This window comes from Chlorocebus sabaeus, chromosome 18 (assembly GCF_047675955.1).
Source record: "Chlorocebus sabaeus isolate Y175 chromosome 18, mChlSab1.0.hap1, whole genome shotgun sequence".
Taxonomy (NCBI): domain Eukaryota; kingdom Metazoa; phylum Chordata; class Mammalia; order Primates; family Cercopithecidae; genus Chlorocebus; species Chlorocebus sabaeus.
In genome coordinates, this window is record NC_132921.1 from 33,150,884 (window position 1) to 33,169,542 (window position 18,659).

Genomic DNA, 18,659 nt, shown 5'->3' on the forward strand with positions numbered 1-18,659 from the left:
GACAGACATAGAAATTTTTTTTTTTTGAGATGGAGTTTCGCTCTTGTTGCCCAGGCTGGAGTGCAATGGCATGATCTCGGCTCACCGCAGCCTCCGCCTCCCAGGTTCAAGCGATTCTCCTGCCTCAGCCTCCCGAGCAGCTGGGATTACAGGCATGTGGCACCACGCCCGGCTAATTTTGTATTTTTAGTAGAGATGGGGTTTCTCCATGTTGGTCAGGCTGGTCTCAAACTCCTGACCTCAGGTGATCCGCCCGCCTCGGCCTCCCAAAGTGCTGGGATTATAGGCATGAGTCACCGTGCCCGGCCCTGGACATGGAAAAATTGAGCAGTGGAACAGAATAGCCCAGAAACTGAGCATCTATGTGGAAATACTGATACGTTTTTTCTTAACTAGCACACATCAGAATCACCTGGAAATCTTTAAAAAAATTTACACCCAAATTTATGGAATAAGACATCTCCAGAGATGGTGCCCTTCCACACCCATTGTTAACCTGACCCACCTAAAAATATACAAGAAGACATCTCCAGGGATGGTGCCCTTAAGCACCCATCATTAGAGACCACTATGGAAATATTTCATGATCCAGAAAAATGGTCACAGTATAATTAGTCATCAACGTCACTGATAGGTTCTAGGAAACCACGAGTATAAACAAAATAACATAATGACACCAATTTTAACATAAGCTAGTTGATATAAACAGTTCCTACAGCATATTTATGATCATACAACACCAAATTTTTTTTTTTTGAGACAGAGTCTAGCTCTGTTGCTCAGGCTGGAGGGCAATGGCAAGATCTCAGCTCACTGCAACCTCTGCCTCCTGGGTTCAAGTGATTCTCCCTCCTCAGCCTCCCGAGTAGCTGGGATTACAGGCGTCTGCCACCATGCCTGGCTAATTTTTTTGTATTTTTATAGAGATGGGGTTTCACTATGCTGTCTTTGCTGGTCTCAAACTCCTAGCCTCCAGTGATCTGCCTGCCTCGGCCTCCCAAAGTGCTGGGGTTACAGATATGAGTCGCCATGTCCAGCCAAAACATCAACAAACTTCTAAATAAAGACCAAAACACTTCTAGTATTAAACACTGAAATGAAAGCTATACATACATATAAGAAAGATTAATAAAAACAAATGAGAAAGTTGCCCACTTATTCCATTTCAGGGTCACTGAGGGCCCACCTCTCCTGGCAGCTCAGGGTGCCTGGACGGGACCCCATCCTGTCACTGGGTGTGCTTACAAACTCACACTCAGACTGGGATCACTCAGACATACCCATTCACCTCATGTACACAGCTTTGGGACATGGGAGGACACTGGCGATCCAAAGAAAACAGTCATGGGGATCTCACCAGTGGAACGTATCCATGTCTCTATGAATGAGGCAGCAGCCTCAATTCTTGCCACCTCAGAAGAAAGAATTTGAGGGGCGTAGAGCAGAAGGAGAGACCAAGGCAAGTTTTAGGACAGGAGTGGAAAGGCAGGAAAGTACACTTGGAAGAGGGCCAAGTGGGTGACTTGAAAGAGTCAAGAGCGCAGCTTAACCTCTTGACTTGGGGTTTTACATGTTGGCCTACTGCGGTCTTGTGTTACTTCTCTCAACTCCTGGGATCTTGTCAGGAAGTGGCTGATCACCAGTTTCACATGTTTTCTATCGGGAGACTGCCTTTCTCTGATGCTGGCTGTGACCAATGACTACTTTAGAAAGATAGTTAACAACTGCCTTGACCATCACTGGATGGTCACCCGATGCTCTGGGTGTGTGTGTGGAATGGGGAGCTCTCTCCTGCCCTGCTCATGCCTGACTAGCTACCCACTGTAACAGGGAGAACCTGCAGACTTCCCACACCCAGTGGCCCTGGCCAGGAAGCAATTCTTTTTTTCTCACCGACATTATGTCAAAATGACAGTGAATGAAACAATGTTATGTAGGGACCTGCTGTATACTATGCAGTGAAAAGTTGACCTTTGAATCCACCTTCCAACCTAAAGATGGATTCACTTTTTTGAGTGGCTGACCAAAGAATACCCTTGCGTGAGGAAAGCCTTCAGTTCATACTCAAAAGAGGTTTAGGCCTAGCTTCAAAGCCTCAACAGGAAAACCACATTTGAAAAGAAGCAAATTTCATACAAGATACACTTAGTTCAGAAAGAGAAAAGCAGCCTGACTTCCAGGAACTGATCTGAAATTCAGAGCTAGGCCTGGGTCATGCTGGAAGCTGGCCTGGTCCTCTCTGCTGGGCCGTGTTCTTTTTTTGCTATGAACATCCTTACAAAACACCAATATCAGACGGAGTCCCTCTGTGACTACACTAAAGTGATATGAAACAAGACTGTAATTTTGCCGAGGCACAAAAACAAGATCACTGTGTAAACCATATAACACCAAATATGCCCTGTCCCAGGTAATATGAGGGAATGTAGCCACTTTCCCAGGTGCAGCTTGAGCCTGGCTCTAATTGGCCCTCCTTCAGGATAAGATGATACTGTGACAGTTAATATTAGGTGTCAACTTGATTGAAGGATGCCTAGATAGCTGGTAAAGTATTGTTCCTGAGTGGGTCTGTGAGGTTGTTGCCAGAGGAAATTAACATTTGAGTCGGTGGTCTGGGAGAGGAAGACCCACCCTCAGTGTGGGTGGGCACCATGCAATTGGCTGCCAGTGCAGCTAGAACAAAGTAGGCGGAAGAAGATGGGATAAGCTGGCTTGCTGAGTCTTCCGGCTTTCATCTTTCTCCCGTGCTGGATGCCTCCTTCCATTCCTCCTGCCCTTGGACATCAGACTCCAGGTTCTTCAGCCTTTGGACCCTTGGACTTACACCAATGGCTTGCCAAGTGCTCTCAGGCGCCCTTTGGCCACAGACCGAAGACTGCACTGTTGGCTTCCCTACTTTTGAGGTTTTTGGACCTGGACTGAGCCACTCTGGGTGAGCCTGCAGACGGCCTATTGTGGGACTTCACCTTGTGATCCTGTGAGTCAATTCTCCTTAATAAACTAACTCCCTCCCTCCTTCCCTCCCTCCCTCCCTTCCTTCCTTCCTTCTGCCTCTTTTTTTTTTTTTTTTTTTTTTTTGGAGATGGGGTCACGGAGTCTTGCTCTGTCACTAGGCTGGAGTGCAGTGGCACGATCTTGGCTCACTGCAACCTCCACCTCCTGGGTTCAAGTGATACTCCTGCCTCAGCCTCCCAAGTAGCTGGGACTACAGATGTGCGCCACTACGCCCAGCTAATTTTTGTATTTTTAGTAGAGACGGGTTTTCACCATGTTGGCCAGGCTGGTCTCAATCTCTTGACCTCGTGATCCGCCCGCCTCAGCCTCCCAAAGTGCTGGGATTACAGGTGTGAGCCACCGTGCCTGGCCTTAAACTCCTCTCTCTCTCTCTCTCTCTCTCTCTCTCTCTCTGTGTATGTGTGTGTATGTGTGTGTGTATATATATATATATATATATATATCCTATTAGTTCTGTCCCTCTGGAGAACCCTGAATAGTACTGATACCCAAAGACTTGTCCCTACTTCCTGACAGTACCCAATACAGAGTGAACCTGTACTTCCTTGGATCCTCCCCAAATCACCTAACCAAACCCCAAATCCTACCACCCTTTTACTGAGATGTGCTGCAGTTCCCAAAGGCACACCCATGATGTGCAATCGCCCTTCTTCCAAAGAACATTAAACCCAACTTGTTCAACTATAGGTGTGTTTCTGGAGGTTTCTGGCTGAAAGGCAACAATGGCATTGTCTCCTTCTACCAACATTAGTATTTACAGAATAAACTTAGATCCAAGGAAGATTTGCCTAAGGTTATGTTACACATGAAAGTCTAAGCCAAAGATACAGACACTGCAAATAACCTTCAGACAAGTGGAGAAAGAAAAACAAATGTCTAAATTTTGAGACAGTGCCTTAGAGGTACTGGGAACACATAAAGACTTAGGGTAAACAACATGAGGGAGTTTGGCAAATTGGTGTCTGTATTACTTCCTATCTACATTCCCTTAGAATAGGTAGCTGGGCAGACTTGAACAGGGCAGGAGAAAATCTCCCCCACCCCACCCAGGAATGTCAAGTGACTATCAGGTGATGGTAAGGCAAGTTGTTAAACTATCTAAAATAATCATTGGTCTCAACTGGTGTCAGGGAAAGACATTCTCCCAGTAGATGGAAAATACTAGAATCTGGTGATAAGCAGCTGCTGGATAAGATTTTGGGAGAGTGGGCTCAAATATGCTCACTAAGAGGCAAAATGGTGGAGTTTAACTGGCATTTGAGCTTCCTCTAGGAAAAAGACTGGTAAGGGAAGAATGTCTCCAGTGAGTATGTGCACAACTTCAGTAAACACACCGCACATGCCGCCCCTCCCAAGTGCTGGCAGGCCACTGAGCATGCGGACAGCCCACCCCAAGGGAAGAATCGGAAGAAGTAATGCAAGGCCTAGAACCGTATCAATGTATCAGTCTCCAAATCAAGGGTCAGTTGGCACAGCTGAATCTCTCAAGTTGCCCACTGAGCCCTCTTCCAAGTGTACTTTACTTTTATTCCTGCTCTAATACTTCTTAATAAACTCTCACTCCTGCTCAAAAACTTGCCTCGGTCTCTCACTCTGCCTTATGCTTCTTTCCTTTGAGGAGGCAAGAAGTGAGTTGCTGCAGGCCGGTACGGATTTGCCACTGCAAACAATTTCATTCATCTGATGTTCTTGCTTGGCAACTTGAACTTTCTGAAGAGTTAGTATTCGTTGTAAGAATAAAACCACATTCAACATTTGCCTTCTAATTAACAAAAATTGAAGTTATTTCCACAGCAATTAGATTAATAGTGAGCACACACATAACATAACGTTCCAAATTACTCAAGATCAGCAAATTCACTTGTCTCACTCATTCAGATTCATATACTCATTTTTAAAAGTTGTCTTAGGCCCTACTGACTTGGTCAGCTTTCCCCAGTTTCCATTACTGAAACTTCTAAAGCCACTGCTGCTTAAGCCACTGTCAATTTTTAGTGTTATAGGAAAGCAGGAGAAACTGTGTTTAAGCATAGGAAAATAAGTATAGAAATGATAACATTGCATTTCTAAAAATACTGAGAATTAAATGTCTAAAAGTAGAACAATAACTTTACATCTCATGAAACCCTCCACATCTGGACAAAAATTATAACAATTTTAATATACATATTAAAATTACAAGAATACATACCTGCTTAAATATGCTGTAAACCTGAAAAGGACTAAATATTTTCAAAAATAACTTGTTTCAAGCAATTTTGTAGCTTAATTGAAGGACCTTTTTTTCTCCCAATTTGTATTTTGAAAGAGTTAAAACCTACAGAAAAGTTGCAAAAATAGAAGAATGTGGTACATGCCTGTAGTCCCAAGCTACTCAGGAGGCTGGGGCAGGAGGATCCCTTAAGCCTAGGAGTTTGAGACCAGCCCCGGCAACATAGCAAGCAAGACCCCCTCTTAGAAAAAGAATAATGGGCCAGGCGCAGTGGCTCACACCTCTAATGCCAGCCCTTTGGGAGGCCGAGGTGGGCGGATCACCCGAGGTCAGGAGTTTGAGACCAGCCTGGCCAACATGGCGAAACCCTGTCTCTACTAAAAATATAAAAATTAGCCGGGTGGGGTGGCACATGCCTGTAATCCCAGATAATCAGGAGGCTGAGGCAGGAAAATCACTGGAACCTGGGAGGCGGAGGTTGCTGTGAGTGGAGATCATGCCACTGCACTCCAGCTTAGGTAACAGAGCAAGACTCTGTCTCCAAAAAAAAAAAAAAAAAAAAAAAAAAGAATAATAAACAACTGTATATTCTTCATTTGGATTCCCCAGTTCATAATATTTGGCCATATTTGCTTTATCTTTCTCTGCCAGTGTATAGTCATGCACTATCTTTCCTATGTTTAGATGCACAAATACTATTGTGTTACAACTGCCTACAGTGTTCGGTACAGTAACATGCATACAGGTTTGTAGCCTGGGAGCAGTAGGCTGTACCATATAGCCTAGGTGTGTAGTAGGCTCTACCATCAAGGTTTGTGTAAGTGAAATCCATGATGTTCACACAATGACGAAATCGCCTAATAGCACATCGTTCAGGATGTATTCTCGTGGTTAAGCAACACATAACTGTATATACATATATGCATTTTTTCCAGTCATTTGAGAGTTAGTTGCAGGCCTCATGATTCTTCACCTGTATATATTTCAGTATGTATTTCCTAAGAACAAAGGACAATCTCCTACATAACTACAATATAATTATCACAATCAGGAAACTTAATGTCAATATTACCACGTCATCTATAATTTATATGTTTCTCCAATTGTCCCAATACTGTCTTTTAGAGTTTTTTTTTAACCCACGTTTTAATTAAGGATCCCATACAATATGTGTCACATCTCTAGTCTCCTTTAATGTGATACTATTCCTATTTTAGCCATTTTTTGTTTTTCACCACACTGATGTTTTTAAAGAGTTCAGTTGTTTTGCAGAATGTACCTCCATGTGGATTTGTCTCATTGTTTCTTTATAATTAGATTCAGGCCAGATGTTTTCAGGAGAAATTCTACGCAAGTGAGATTGTGTTGTCGCTGTAGCAAGAGGAGTGCATGACATCAGTTTGTCCCTTTATTGGTGATGGGACACCATCAGTCCATAATTCGGTGAAGTAATACCCGCAAGATTTCTCCATTGTAAAGGTACCCTTTCCTCTTCATAAGACTTGCAGATTATGTCAATATTCTCTCATATATTTACATGTTTTAACATATGTAAACCTTTCACTGAATGGTTTTAGAATCCACTCACTAGTGACATTTCCAATTAGAGAAAACACAGTACATTTGTAAAGACCTACTGATGGTGATCTGCAGTGGGAAATTGTGATACTTAACCTTTCTTAAATATGTAGAGGGCAAATTGAAAAGTGTGTATGAAAATGAACACTCTATACATGAGCAGCATTTTTTTTTTTTTTTGAGACAGAGTCTTGCTCTGTCACCCAGAATGGAGTGCAGTGGCACTATCTCGGCTCACTGCAAGCTCCGCCTCCCAGGTTCACGCCATTCTTCTGCCTCAGCCTCCCCAGCAGCTGGGACTACAGGCGCCCACCACCACACCCGGCTAATTTTTTTTGTATTTTTAGTAGATACGGGGTTTCACCGTGTTAGCCAGGATGGTTTCGATCTCCTGACCTCGTGATCCCCCCACCTCAGTCTCCCAAAGTGCTAGGATTACAGGCGTGAGTCACGGTGCCCGGCCTATACATAAGCATTTGTGAAGCTTGTCTAAGATTTGTACATTTGATTGCGTGGATATTTTGCCTTAAAAACAACTGTAAATGAATAATGTGTGCTGATGTGTTCATGGGTGTAGAGTACTAAGGTCTGCGTTAAAAAGATAAGATGGTTTGATGGAAGAACAGGTGGTCAGCAATATAGCAAAATGTTAACAATTGGGTCGATATGCGTCCACTGTACAAGTCTTCCCACTTTTCTGTAAGTTCGAAAGTCTTCATAACACAAATTTGGATTTAAAAAAACCCCCACACTGCAAGAGTGTCACCAAAGCGTTTGAAAAGCAGGATTCTAGAGGGGGCATTCGCTGACGACTCAGAAAAACCGTCCATGCCACCCACCACCCCCACGCACTCAAGAAGCCATCGCTAGGCAGCCCGGCCCTCCGAGCCCTGGTACCGAGGGGCTCTCCGCTTCTCCCTTGCCCCGGCCGCCTCCTGCTCGCCCGGCCTCAGTCTGTTCTCAGAACACACTCCATCACCTGGTTCCCAGAACTCAGATTGCGCAGTGGTCTCGTCATCATCGGCCAGGGCTCACAGTGACCGCGGCAGAGGCCTCCCTAGACCTCCCTCCCGTCCAGCCTCACCTGCTGCCCCCTCTCCTCACGCCCCCGCTCCAGGTCCCCTGGCCCCACTTCGCTCGCCACGTTTTCATAATCCTCTCAGGCTCCGGGCAAGCTGCGCCGCCCGCAATGGGACCTGATCATATAAGGAAAATACTACGGGCTCATCTGGAGGCTGCAATAGGGACCCGAAAGCGCCCTAGCCTACTACACTCACCGCACCCCAACTGCCGCCCACCTCTCCGCCCAGCCCTCGGTACAGCACCCAAGCGCAGTCGCGCGTCCAGATCGGCGACCAGAGCCTCTGCCCAGCGGACTGCGCAGCCGCCCGCTCCAGCCAATCCCGTCGCGCCTCCGCCGCGCCCCGCCCCCAGGACTTTCGGTTCCGCCCCCAGCTGGCGGCCGCCCGCGCGCCAAGTCCCTCAGGCCTGGGCTCCTGCCAAGTGTTTAGGGTTCTGGCGGAGACAAAGGGGAACAGTCATTGCCTGTCGGGGCTGGGATATGATGGGTGAGAGGTGTCAAACCAGATTCTCTCGGTTTGGAAACGGAGAAAATCTAAAAACGAGGACGTGAGGAAAGAGTACGCCCTCAAGACGCATAGTCGTCTACCCGAGCCCCGACCCCCGGGCTCCCTCGGGCTAGGGTGAGGCGGGCAGCCACGCGTGGGGTAGGATCATCTTACGCTGGGGCCCTGCCAGGCAGCCCCGGGAAGTAGGTGAAAGGGCAGGGGCGTGGCTCCCGGGGCGCCACCCACGCTCTTGAAATCTGGGTGACTGCAAGTGGCCGCTCTGCGTCCCCCAGACCAGAGACCCGCGCCGCCGACGACCCAGCCGCAGCCATGGCTCTGCTCCGAGGTGAGCGCAGCCCCCTCCTCCTCTCCTCGCCTCTCGGGGTCCTGCCCTCCCCCGGCCAGGCCTCTGCTTCCGGCCGCCGCGGAGAGTCGGGGGTCGTGGGGTGAAGTTCACTCAACCTCCTCAAGGGGTTTTGGAGCGGAAGTGATAAAAACCCAGCCCGAAAGGCTTGTTTGGGTTAAGGAGAAAACCCTCACTTGTAAGACGCTAGCGACAGCTATTTCGATGCAATTTCCTGTTGACTTGAGACCAAAGTTTGCTTGCGTGTGACCTTGGAGGTCATTCCTTTCTTCGCCTAACAGTGACCCCATTAGTTCGAGTCCAAGTATGAGGAAAAATGGGGCGGCGCCATCGGCCGCCGGCGCCTGCTGCGGGGCAGCTGCACATAGGAGCCTGCTGCTGGGCCTCGGTGGGCAGGGCTCCCCGGGTGAATCGATGGCGTGGCCTGGCCGCAGAAATGGTAGCTGGTGTTCTGCTGGAAGACCTGCCCTGCTCCCTTTTCCGTTCTGTTGCTTTAGATTAGAGCAGTCACTCTATACCTAAGCTCTAGGGTTATGAACTTGTTTAAAACAACTGTGTAATAAACTCCCTTTTCAAAACAAATGGGCACAATCAATGGAATCTTACTTTAAGGATGTACGTGTGGAAGAGCATTCAGGTGGAACACGTATCGAGGCCCTGAGACAGGAAAAAGCTTGGCAGGATCTAAGAACCAAGCATTTTGGTGCTCCAGGGCCCTGTGAACTCTGTAAGAAGGTGGGATTTTGTTCCAAATTCAGTGGAAGGCAATAGAGGGATTTAAAGCGGGGTAATGACAGGATCTGATTTCCACTCTGTCCGGTTTTGGGGCGGTCTGTGTAATGGCGAAGAGACCATTTAAGGATCTATTGCAGAGGTCCAGGGAGCAGCAAAAGATGGCTTTGACTCGTGTGGGGCAGTGTAATTGGGGAGAAAAGGGGAGGGATGAGTTGAGATAGATTTGGGGTGGTTTTGATAGAACGTAGATTGGGTGTGGTGGAGTAAATATAAGCAGGAAATGTCAAGAATGATGAAAAGTGCCTGGTTTAATGAACAGTGTTCGTGATGATGCCACTTACAGAGTGAGGAAAATTGGGAAAGGAATAGATGTGGAAAGAAGGATTGAGAATTCAGTTTTAGGCAGAAAACTTTTTGGTGCCTGTGAAGCAGCCAAGTGGAGATGCCAGCTAAGAATTGGTAAGGGGGATCTGAAAGTCAGAAGAACCAAAGTGGCATGGGAACAAATGAAGGGAAAAATCGGTATTCTGGAACCAAATGCAGTGTTTACAGTTTCCTGCAACGTGGATTTCATTTGCCAGTGCCCTTCCTGACTGAATTTACTACGTTTACTTCATAAAGCAGCATGGTGAATTTTTTTTAGATGAGGCATTTCCACTTCATTTAAAAGGTGCATTGTCATGAGCTATCTTCTTAAAAAGGAAATAATAGTTTTACTGATGTCATTTTAATATTTGATCAGTGGTTCTTACCCTTTCTTGTAATACAGACCCATTTGAAAATTTCACAAATACTATGAACTCAGAAAGGAAAAAAATGCACATTGACATCTGTATTAAGGAAGTAGAAAGTTTATAAATTTCTGGTACAATTTACTGTAGTGTTAGAGCTAGTAATCGTATTTTTTTCCATTTCCTTATCGTACCAATTAGGATGCTCATGTGGAGAGAGGTAAAGTGGTTGTGTATAATAACACAGGTAGTTAGTGGCTGTGACTAGAACCCAAGCCTTGAGCTTGAAATAGTGATGTTACAGGCCGGCTAGAATCATTAAAGATACTCTTCTCTCAAGCAGCATACAAAGTGTTTGCAGGGTGGGTGGGAAGAAAGAAGAGCATGTGACTGATTATAGGGAAAAGGACACATTTGAGTTAAAATTTGTTAAGGATTATCATTAATTTGTTAGATTTCACTCAACAAGAAGAACAGTTCTAGGTTTTTATTAGCTCCCATCCTAGTACTTGGTAGGAGGTTTTCACTTAGATCTTAGCTCTCCTACTGCTCCTGACTTTGTTGGGAATGTTTGTGTATTTTTTCAAGGCGAGTGGGCAGAGCTGCTAAATTACCTTAATCCTGAAACAACGGGATGCCACCGCAGCGTTTCTTAATTTGCCCTAGTTGCTGCCTGAAGTCACTCGTACTAAGTGAATATTTACCTAACAATGTGATGGAAAGGTAGAGCTGTTTCTTTCCTAGTGGTGCTTTTCCTGTACTGTCAACTCAGCACATCTTCCCAGGCCCTTTCTTGGAGCTACTTGGACTCACTACACTCTGGGTTAATATGTCTCTTCACTGTCTTTCGGTCTTGGGAAATTTTTAGCCTCTGAATTTTCAGGGTGTTTTACAATAAATGAGATTTCAGTTTGGTGCTAAAGATTGTTAAGTTTTAGACCTTTTAGTATCCACGTAAAATTGACATCAAATGAAAATTGACATGGCATACAATTTATGAAATTAAAATAAAAAACCTTTAAACCTTTATAGTCTTTGTATCTGCGCATCCCAGATTTTTTGTTAAAATATTTAAAATAATAATAGTAAAAAATTATTTTTTAAAATAGAGAAACCCAGTCTCTACAAAAAATACAAAAATTAGCCAGGCATGGTGGCACTCGCCTGTAGTCCCAGCTACTGGGGAGGCTGTGGTGAAGGATTGCTTGAGCCCAGGAGGTTGAGGCTGCAGTGAGCCGAGATCACACTACCGCACTCCAGCCTGAGTGACAGAGTGAAACCCTGCCTCCAAACAAACAAAAAAAAACCCAAACCAAAAATATATGATTGAGAACATTTTCTCTGTTCAAAATAATTGCATTAGTTCAGTTAAGGCCTTACTTGAGCTAACCTTTACAGTCTGGGAGCATCAAATAAGAAGTAATATAGGTAAAGGGGAGGTTCTTTTTTTGTTTTATTTTCCCACGCACACCCTTTCCTTTGTAGATATTGCATATTTCACTACTAGCACTGCCGTCTCACAAATGCTTTCTTAGAATATGAGACATAGGGGAGAAACTCATAAAAGGAACTTTGTAGAGAGACAAATGAAATTAGACTCTATTGTTTCTGAGGAGAAGTTGGGGTCATTTCCATGTGTGCAATATGTCATTTTTATTTCTGGATGTTTTATATATTTTTGTTATCTTTGGATTTCAAAAGTTTGACAATGATGTGCCAAGCTGCAGGGGAAGGGGGTGTAGAGTGCTATGTTTGGTGTTTATTAGAGTTGAGGTTTACTAAGCTTTAACCTATAAATTTATGTTTTTTATCAGATTTGGACATTTCTTCTTTATTATTTCTGCAAATGTTTTTTAAAATCCATTCTCTGTCCTCTCCTGTGACTGTAACTTGTTAGTCCTTGAGGTTCTGCCCATGTCTTTTTACTTTCTGACTTTAAAGAAAAAATTAACAAACTTTGTTTTTGAGCAGATTTAGGTTTTACAGAAAAATTGAGCAGAAAGTATGGAGTATACCCTATGCTCCCTGGTCCTGTCCATTTCCCCTATTATTAACATCTTGCATTGGTGTGGTACATTTGTTACAATCGATGAGCTAATATTGATATATTATTATTCACTGAAGTTCATGTTTTGCATTCAAGTTCATTCATTGTAGTATATAGTTCTGTGGGTTTTGACAAATGTGCAAATGACTGATGTCAGTATTATAGTGTCATGCAGATTAATTTCACCACCCTAAACATAATCTGTGATTCACTTATTCATCCCTGTCTCTGAACCCCTGGCAAGCACTGATCTTTTTACTGTCTCCATAGCTTTGCCTTTTCCAGATATCATATAGTTGGAATCATATAGTATATGGCCCTTCCAGATTTTCTTCTTTCACTTAGGAACATGCATTTAAGATTCCTTCTTTTTATGGCTTGATAGCTCACTTCTTCTTATTGCTGAATAATATTTCATTGTATGGCTGCACCACAGTTTGTTTATCCATTCACCTGCTGAAGGACATTATTGCGGGAAGTCAGGGACCCTGAGCGGAGGGACTGGCTAGAGCTGTGGCAGAGGAACATAAATTGTGAAGATTTCATGGACATTTATCATGTCCCTAGTAATATTCTTATAATTTCTTATGCCTGTCTTACTTTAATCTCTTAATTCTGTTATCTTCATAAGCTGAGGATGTACATCACCTCAGGTCCACTGTGATGATTGTGTTAACTGTACAAATTCATTGTAAAACGTGTGTTTGAACATATGAAATCAGTGCACCTTGAAAAAAAACAGAATAATAGCGATTTTTAGGGACAAGGGAAGACAATCATAAGGTCTGACTGCCTGCGGGGTCGGGCAAAAAGAGCCATGTTTTTCTTCTTGCAGAGAGCCTGTAAACAGACGTGCAAGTAGGAGAGATATGGCTAAATTCTTTTCCCTAGCAAGGAATATTAAGACCCTAGGAAAATAATTACATTCCTGGTGGGAGGTCTATAAACGGCCGCTCTAGGAGTGTCTGTCTTATGCAGTTGAGATAAGGACTGAAATACACCCTGGTCTCCTGCAGTACCCTCAGGCTTATTAGGATGGGGAAAAAAACACTCCCTGGTAAATTTGAGGTCAGACCGGTTCTCTGCTCTTGATGCCTGTTTTCTGTTAAGATGTTTATCAAGACCATATGTGCACAGCTGAACATAGATCCTTATCAGGAGTTTTTGATTTTGCCCTTTGCCTTGTGATCTTTGCTTTGCCCTTTGCCTTGTGATCTTTATTGGCCTCAGAAGCATGTGATCTTTGGTCTCCTTTTTGCCCTTTGAAGCATGTGATCTTTGTGACCTACTCCCTGTTCATATACCCCCTCCCCTTTTGAAGTCCTTAATAAAAACCTGCTGGTTTTGCAGCTCAGGTGGGCATCATGGACCTACCAATATGTGATGTTAGGCCCGGCGGCCCAGCTGTAAAATTCCTCTCTTTGTCTCTTTGTATTCTTTCTCTTTATTTCTCAGACCGGCTGACAGGGAAAATAGAAAGAACCTACATTGAAATATTGGGGGTGGGTTCCCCCGATAGGACATCATGGTTGCCTTCAAGTTTTGACAATTATGAATAAAGATTTGTGTGCACATTTTTGTTTGAATATAAGTTTTCAAATCATTTAGGTAAATACAAGAAACATGATACATATGGTTAGGTATGTTTAGTTTTATAAGAAACTGCCAAAGTGTCTTCCAAGCTGGCCATACCATTTGCATTCTCACCAGCAATGAATGAATTTCTGTTGTTCCACATCCTCACCAGCAGTTGGTATTGTCAGTGTTTGGGATTTTAGCCTTTCTGAAATCCAAAAGACTAATAGTTATGTAGTAGTATCTCATGTTGTTTTAATTTGCAATTCCCTAATGACATATGATGTTGAGCATCTTTGCATACGCTTATTTGCCATCTGTATATCTTCTCTGGTAAGGTATCTGTTCAGATCTTTTGCTCATTTTTAAATTGGGTTGTGTGGTGTTTTTTTTTTTTTTTTTTTTTTTTTTTAATTGCTGAGCTTTTTTTTTTTTTTTTTTTTTTTTTGAGACGGAGTCTCACTCTGTCGCCCAGACTGGAGTGCAGTGGCCAGATCTCAGCTCACTGCAAGCTCCGCCTCCCGGGTTCACACCATTCTCCTGCCTCAGCCTCCCAAGTAGCTGGGACTACAGGCGTCCACCACCTCGCCCGGCTAGTTTTTTGTATTTTTTAGTAGAGACGGGGTTTCACCGTGTTAGCCAGGATGGTCTCGATCTCCTGACCTCGTGATCCGCCCGTCTCGGCCTCCCAAAGTGCTGGGATTACAGGCTTGAGCCACCGCACCCAGCCAATTGCTGAGCTTTAAGAACACTTTGTATGTTTTGGATACCAGTCCCTTATCAGTTAGGTGTTTTTATAAATACTTTCTCCCAGTCTGTGGCTTGTCTTTTCATTCTTTTAACAGCATCTTTTGCAGAGCAGAAGTTATTTATTCATTTGTTTTTAGAGGGTCCCACTCTGTGGCCCAGGCTGGAGTACAGTGGTGTGAACACGGCCACTGTAGCCTTGACCTCCTGGACTCTAGCAGTCCCCTCGCTTCAGCCTTCCAAGTGGCTGGGACCACAAGCACACACCACCACGCTCGGCTGATTTCTTAATTCTTTGTAGAAACAGGGTCTCATCATGTTTCCCAGGCTGGTCTCAAACTCCTGGGCTCAAGCAATCCTCCCACCTCGGCCTTCCAAAGTGCTGGGATCATAGGCATGAGCCACTGTACACAGCCAGAAGTTTTCAATTTTAAGAAGTCCAACTTAAGTTTTCCCTTCATGGATCCTGCTTTTGGTGTTAGATCTAAAAAGTTATCACCAAACCAAAAGCCATGTAGATTTTTCTCGTATGTTCTAAGAGTTTTGCATTTTATATTTAAGTCTATGATCTCTTTGTTTTCATTTCTGTTTTTGTTAGGTAAGAGGTCTCACTCTGTCACCCAGGCTGGAGTGCAGTGACTTGATTGTAGCCCACGGTAGCCTTGAACTCAGCCTCCTGAATAGCTGGGACTACAGGCACATGCCACTATACCCAACTAATTTTTTACATTTTTTAGAGATGGGGATCTTGCTGTATTGCCCAGGCTGATCTCAAACTCCTATCCTGACACAGTCCTCCCACCTCAGCCTCTTGAGTAGCTGAGATTATAGGCTTGAGCCACGACACATTTTTGCCTGGATTCATTTTGTTTGGTATATGGATGTTTTTTTGTTGCAGCACTATTTGTTGGAAAGACTATCCTTTTTCCAGTGAATTGCCCCTCCTCCTTTGTCAGACCTTGAGGTTCTGGCTTTGTTTTTTAATCTTTTTTTTAATCTGTTCTTCAGATTGGATAATTTCTATTTATCTTCGAAGTCGCTGAATTTTTCTCCTTTCATTTCTATTCTGCTGTTAAGCCCATCCAGGGAATTTTTTATTTCAGTTATTTTTCAGTTTTGGAATTTCCATTTTGGATTTTTATAGTATGTATTTCTTTGCTGAGATGTCATGTGTTTTATTAGGAGCATATTTTCCTCTACATCCTTGGGCATAGTTATAATAGGCAGCTATTTTAAAATCCTTGTCTGCTAATTTCAGCATCTGGGTCTTCTTGGGGTTGGTCTCTGTTGATTGTCTTTTTTCTTGAAAATGAGTCATATTTTTTGTTTCCTCATATGTGGATTAATTTTGAATTGTATTATGAATATTGCAGATGAAACATTGTGGAGACTGGGTTCTGTTGTAATCCTGCAGACAGAATTGACTTATTGATTGGTTGGCTATTTATTTTTTGTATGCAGAATCACCCCCATGCACCCCCATGATAAACTGTGTCTCCCCTTGTAGTGGGCAACAATTTAAATCTAAGTTCAGTTTTTTAAGGCTTGGCTTAGGTGCTTATGGTCTGACCTACACATAAATGGCTAAAGAATCAGCCAAATATTTTGGCAGAGTTTATATGTGAAATTTGGAACCTCCCTCTATGGTGCTCCTCTTTCCCAGATTCTCCTTCACTTTCTAGTGGCCGTGCTTACCATGAACTTTATTCTCTGATTCTTCAAGCCAGTAAGACTGTGTGTTTCAGAGTTCTAGCCATTCCATGCATCATGGACTGTTAATCTTCAAGTTAGTTGCTATAAATAAATTGGGCACTTAACCTGTTCTGTTCTCTTCCTCTAAGTATCAACTCTTCTCCTTACCTGTCTAGTTTTGTTCATTTCCAAGGCCTTCAGATAGTAGTTGTTCTTATATATTGTCTGGAGTTTTTCATTGTTTTCTGTTGGAGGGCTGGTCAGATAGGAGCATAGCAGGCCATGACCAGAAGCAGAACTAATGAAATTAGGAAGAAGGCATGGAAAGAGGAAAGAAGAGTGAAATAAAGCAACCACTGATAGACCAGGTGCAGTAGCTCATGCCTATAATCCTAGCAGTTTGGGAGGCCAAGGTGGGAGGATTGCTTGAGCCCAGGAGTCCGAGACCAGCCTGGGAAACATAGCAAGAGCCCATCTCTACAAAAAAAAATAATAATAATAAGTAAAAATTAGCCAGGTGTGGTGGCACACACCTGTAGTCCTACCTACTTGGGAGGCTGAGGCAGGGGGATCACTTGACTTGGGGAGGTCAAGGCTGCAGAGGTCGAGGCTGCAGTGAGCTGTGATCACACCACTGCACTCTAGCCTGGGCACAGAGCAAGACTTTGTCTCAAAAAAAAAAAAAAAGAAAACACTGATATAAAAATAGGCAGAGACTGTTAAGGAAGGAGGATGAGAAGAAACTTGAAAAGATTCAGGAAGGCATCATAGTATAGAATAACCCATTTACCGGAACAAAACATTTGTAATGCACTCAACTAGTATTTATGGCCTTTTGTAACTATCTGAATTTGTATCTGTAAAAAACTGAGTGGATCTGTTCTAAATTATAGTTATATATATTGCTCCCGATATTCCTTTAAACTGCAAATTTCTCAAAGTAGGAATGAAAAGAGAGGTTGAAATAGAAATATTTTAGGCTAGGTTTGGTTTGTTTGATGAAAGAGCTCATAGACATAAATTGGAAGATTATACTTAGATACCAATAGTGGTATAATGCTTGAATAGTCTAATTTGTAGGCCAGTATCTTATCACAAACCCATTGCCAAAAGTCCCATAATTTCTTGACAAGATGTGGAAATGTGCACTTAGATTGTTTTGGAGAGAATAAAGTTAGTATATGCAAAGTGCTAGCATGAAGTCTATTGCATAGTAGGTGTCCCCTCTATGTTAGCTATAATATTTACCTTGCAGAGTTGTTGGGAAGATTAGCTTTAGTGTGGAAAGTGATAAAATGTCTGGTATTTAGTAGACGCCTAATGAATGATGAAATGGCTATAACTGATGCTGCTTACTGATATGCCGGTTTTGCACCGTACAGCTCTAATGATGATGAGTACCACTCACATCATACTCATATATTTGCATAGTCACAAGTTTTTTTGGCAGATGGTAGTAGGTGATTGGGAAGGGGTGATTTTCATTTATTCGTACAAGGACACCGATTTAACTAATAGTGATGCTGCAAATGTATAGTCTTAGTGTGTATTAATAGATGTATAGATAATTCCTCTGTATTCTTTGTGTTTAGATAAAATGCATGCTGTTTTGTTATATTCTAAGGGACACATTTTAATAGGATGTTGGCAAACTACAGTGTCTTTAGAGGAAAGCAGTCAGAATTAATGTCAAATAAAGAACTATTGAAAGAATGCCTTTAATTTACCTGAGATGAGAGTCACTGGGTTTGGGGACTTACAGGTTAGCTGACTTCAGATACTGGAGGTGGGGGATACACATGTAGAAGGTAACCTGTTTTGCCCATTTTTTTCTAAGAGTAAAAGATAATAGTGTTGTACCTGAGCGAGTTAGAGAAACGCCACATTTTGAGACAAATTTAAGAGTCCTTTATTAGCCGGCGACCGAGAGACAGCTAACACTCGAAATTCTCTCCGGCCCGAGGAAGGGGTTTGATTTTCTTCAAGTTAGGAAGGGGAGGGGGAGCTCAGTTGCAACAATTCTACAGAAGTGAAAACATGTAAAAAAGTTAAAAAGACAAATGGTTACAGAGAAACAAACAGTTCCAGGTGCAGGGGCTCTAAATCTTTCATAAGATGTTATATATGTGTGCTGTCCGGACACAAACTCAAGGCTTTATGGTGTTATCTCTTGAGCAAAACCCTGGGAACTTGTACATTGCTTGCTTCAGTACCTTATCCGTTAATTGGACTCTTTGGTATGAAGGAGTCTTTGAAACCTTGCAAATAATGGAACCAAATGGAGTTCGTCCTCATCTGGCTGTCTCAGCTAAGGAAGAGCTTATTCATGTGGAAACAAGGCTAGGTGATTAAGGGAGAAAGGGAGAGTCTAAAAACAAAGTTTGTAAAAAACAAG

General features: G+C 43.2%; 1 protein-coding gene and 2 non-coding genes across 3 annotated transcripts in view; 1 reads left to right on the forward strand and 2 right to left on the reverse strand.

The window, feature by feature from the left end:
* Nucleotides 1–7,749: 7,749 nt before the first annotated feature.
* Nucleotides 7,750–7,832, reverse strand: LOC119618680 (small Cajal body-specific RNA 18). Its single transcript, XR_005235050.1, has one exon.
* An 84-nt stretch (nt 7,833–7,916) lies between these two features.
* On the reverse strand, nt 7,917–8,060 carry LOC119618685 (small Cajal body-specific RNA 17). Its single transcript, XR_005235055.1, has one exon.
* Nucleotides 8,061–8,295: 235 nt separating this feature from the next.
* ACAA2 (acetyl-CoA acyltransferase 2) overlaps nt 8,296–18,659 on the forward strand; it is a 28,990-nt gene continuing 18,626 nt past the window's right edge. The window contains exon 1 of the mRNA XM_007974053.3: nt 8,296–8,719. Within this exon, the coding sequence (XP_007972244.2) occupies nt 8,704–8,719 (16 nt within the window). The 5' untranslated portion in view covers nt 8,296–8,703. The remainder of the gene's footprint in view (nt 8,720–18,659) is intronic.